Genomic DNA, 1973 nt, shown 5'->3' with positions numbered 1-1973 from the left:
CCATGGAGAGCCCCACAGCCCAGCCATCATAAAAAGCCATCAGGGTCCAAGATGCAAAACCCTCCCACCAGTGCGTGAGCTCCCCAGGTTTTATCTTGCAGCTGGTGAACTTCGGGGAGGGTTTAAGGAAACAAAGTCTCCTCCAGCTGTTTCACTGTCAGCCACTCGAGGGCACTGAAAGAAGATATTAAAAAAACATAATAATAATAATAACTGCATCCAAAGTCTCTTTACATAAACATGAGGCATCCGCAACATTTCCAGCATCGCAGCCGGACCCGTCCCAGCGCCAGCACCCTCCCCACAACATCCTCTGTGCTAAATCCCACCTGGATGGATGGATGGATGGATCTAGGGAACAAGGAGAAGGACGCCCGGGTGGCTCCTGCCCCCTCCACAGCTTGGGGGGGGGGAGCTGCCAGTGCTGCCCCAGGGCTGAAGGACAGGAGCTGTGGGCAGGGACGGGGCAGCTGGCACGGCAAAACGTAACACTTTTTGCCACACTCAGCCCCGGCAACCGCGGAGCTGCGGCTTTTTTTAATTTAATAACCTTAAAAAATATATAGCCTATGTGAGATCCCCCTGGGAAAAAAAAAAATAAAAAAACCCAATCAAAAACCAAAACAAACAGCTCCCTCTCAGTCCTCCGAATCGGTGTCGTGGCGTTGCCTGACCCCGCGGGATGGAGGGGACCGGCTCCTGCTCCTCTTCCTCCCCTTACGGCGTGGGGACGGGTGCCGACCGCGGCCGTCCCTGCTCCGGCTCCGCCGACGGGCAGGATGGCGCAAAGGGCTCCTGCCCGAATCCCGGCTGCTGGCAGAGGAATCCCTGTCGTGCCGCCGCCGGCTGCCGTGCCGCGATGTCTCGGGGCGCTGCTGGGTTTTCCTTCGGTGGTGCCTACCGGGATGGAGGGGAACGTGAGATCAGGGATGTTGGGGACACCAACAAGCCAATTTGGGGGATGAAAAAGGGATTTTGGAAAGGCAGGAGATGCCGACAGGGCATCCTGATGCCAGCTGCAACCTTGTGGTTCTCTTAAACCTTTCATCCCATTTCCTGGTGATGATGCTCAGCCTTCATCCCAACCCAACTACCTCTCATCCTGGTCCGGAGAAGAATCGGAGGACGATGAGGCAGCATCCCTCTTATGATGCTTGTCCTTCTTCTTCTCCTTCTTGTGTTTCTTCTTTTTCTTTTTCTTCTTCTCCTTTTTGGATTTCTTGCCGCCCTCTGGTCTGCGGGGAAGAGATCAAGCAGTGAGGGTCCCTGCCCTGTGCATCCCGCTGGCTCCTCCAAAAACTCATTCCCGTCCCTCCCTCCACGTGCAGCCCACCACATCCCTCCTTGGCCAAGGAGAGGCCCCCAGCAAATAAAAACAAAACAAAACAACCATAAATCACAAGATTTTGGGGGCAAAGCAGATGTTTTAGGGATGATTCAGGCAGATGCAGAACAAACCCGATGCCAAACGGAGCCATAGAAGCGTTTTGCAAAATACTGTGTGCATCCCCCCAAAAAGGCCATTTCTGGTGGTTTCCCACCAAAGGGGTGGTCCCCGTCCTCACCGTTTCTCCTCCACCTTCTCCTCCTTCTCCTGCTTCTTCTTGGAGCCGGACATCTCCGGGCTGCTGGCGACTTTCTGGTGCTAGAGTTGGAAGCGCGGGGAAAATACGGAGTGACTTTGTGAGCTCATAGCTTTGAATTAGAAGAAGAAGGGACTTTTTCCCTTTAAAAAGTCAATTTGGAAACAAAGTTCTATAAAATTCAAATTATTATTTGGAAAAACTTAAAACTACTCGCCAGAGCTGGTTCCAAATTAAAACCCCACAAAGGGATGCTGTGCACGCAGGACGCGGGGAGCTCTTGCAGGTCTCTGCGCTCAGCTTTGCTTTGAAATAAAAGGGATTTTTGCCTTTTTCCGTCTTTTTTTTTTTTTTTTTTTTTTAAACCTCACGGGGAAAACGCAGCCGGCT

General features: G+C 52.4%; 1 protein-coding gene across 1 annotated transcript in view; it reads right to left on the bottom strand.

Annotated features, from left to right (window-relative positions):
- Window positions 1–638: 638 nt before the first annotated feature.
- Window positions 639–1973, bottom strand: part of LOC104282424 (chromosome unknown open reading frame, human C1orf35) — an 8471-nt gene continuing 7136 nt past the window's right edge. The window contains exons 6-8 of the mRNA XM_009880516.1: window positions 1580–1645; window positions 1095–1219; window positions 639–897 (exon numbers count right to left, since the gene is read on the bottom strand). Coding sequence (XP_009878818.1) covers window positions 639–897; window positions 1095–1219; window positions 1580–1645 — 450 coding nt within the window. The remainder of the gene's footprint in view (window positions 898–1094; window positions 1220–1579; window positions 1646–1973) is intronic.

This window comes from Charadrius vociferus, unplaced genomic scaffold (assembly GCF_000708025.1).
Source record: "Charadrius vociferus isolate BGI_N301 unplaced genomic scaffold, ASM70802v2 scaffold12, whole genome shotgun sequence".
NCBI lineage: Eukaryota > Metazoa > Chordata > Aves > Charadriiformes > Charadriidae > Charadrius > Charadrius vociferus.
This window is presented reverse-complemented; position numbering and strand designations above follow the sequence as displayed.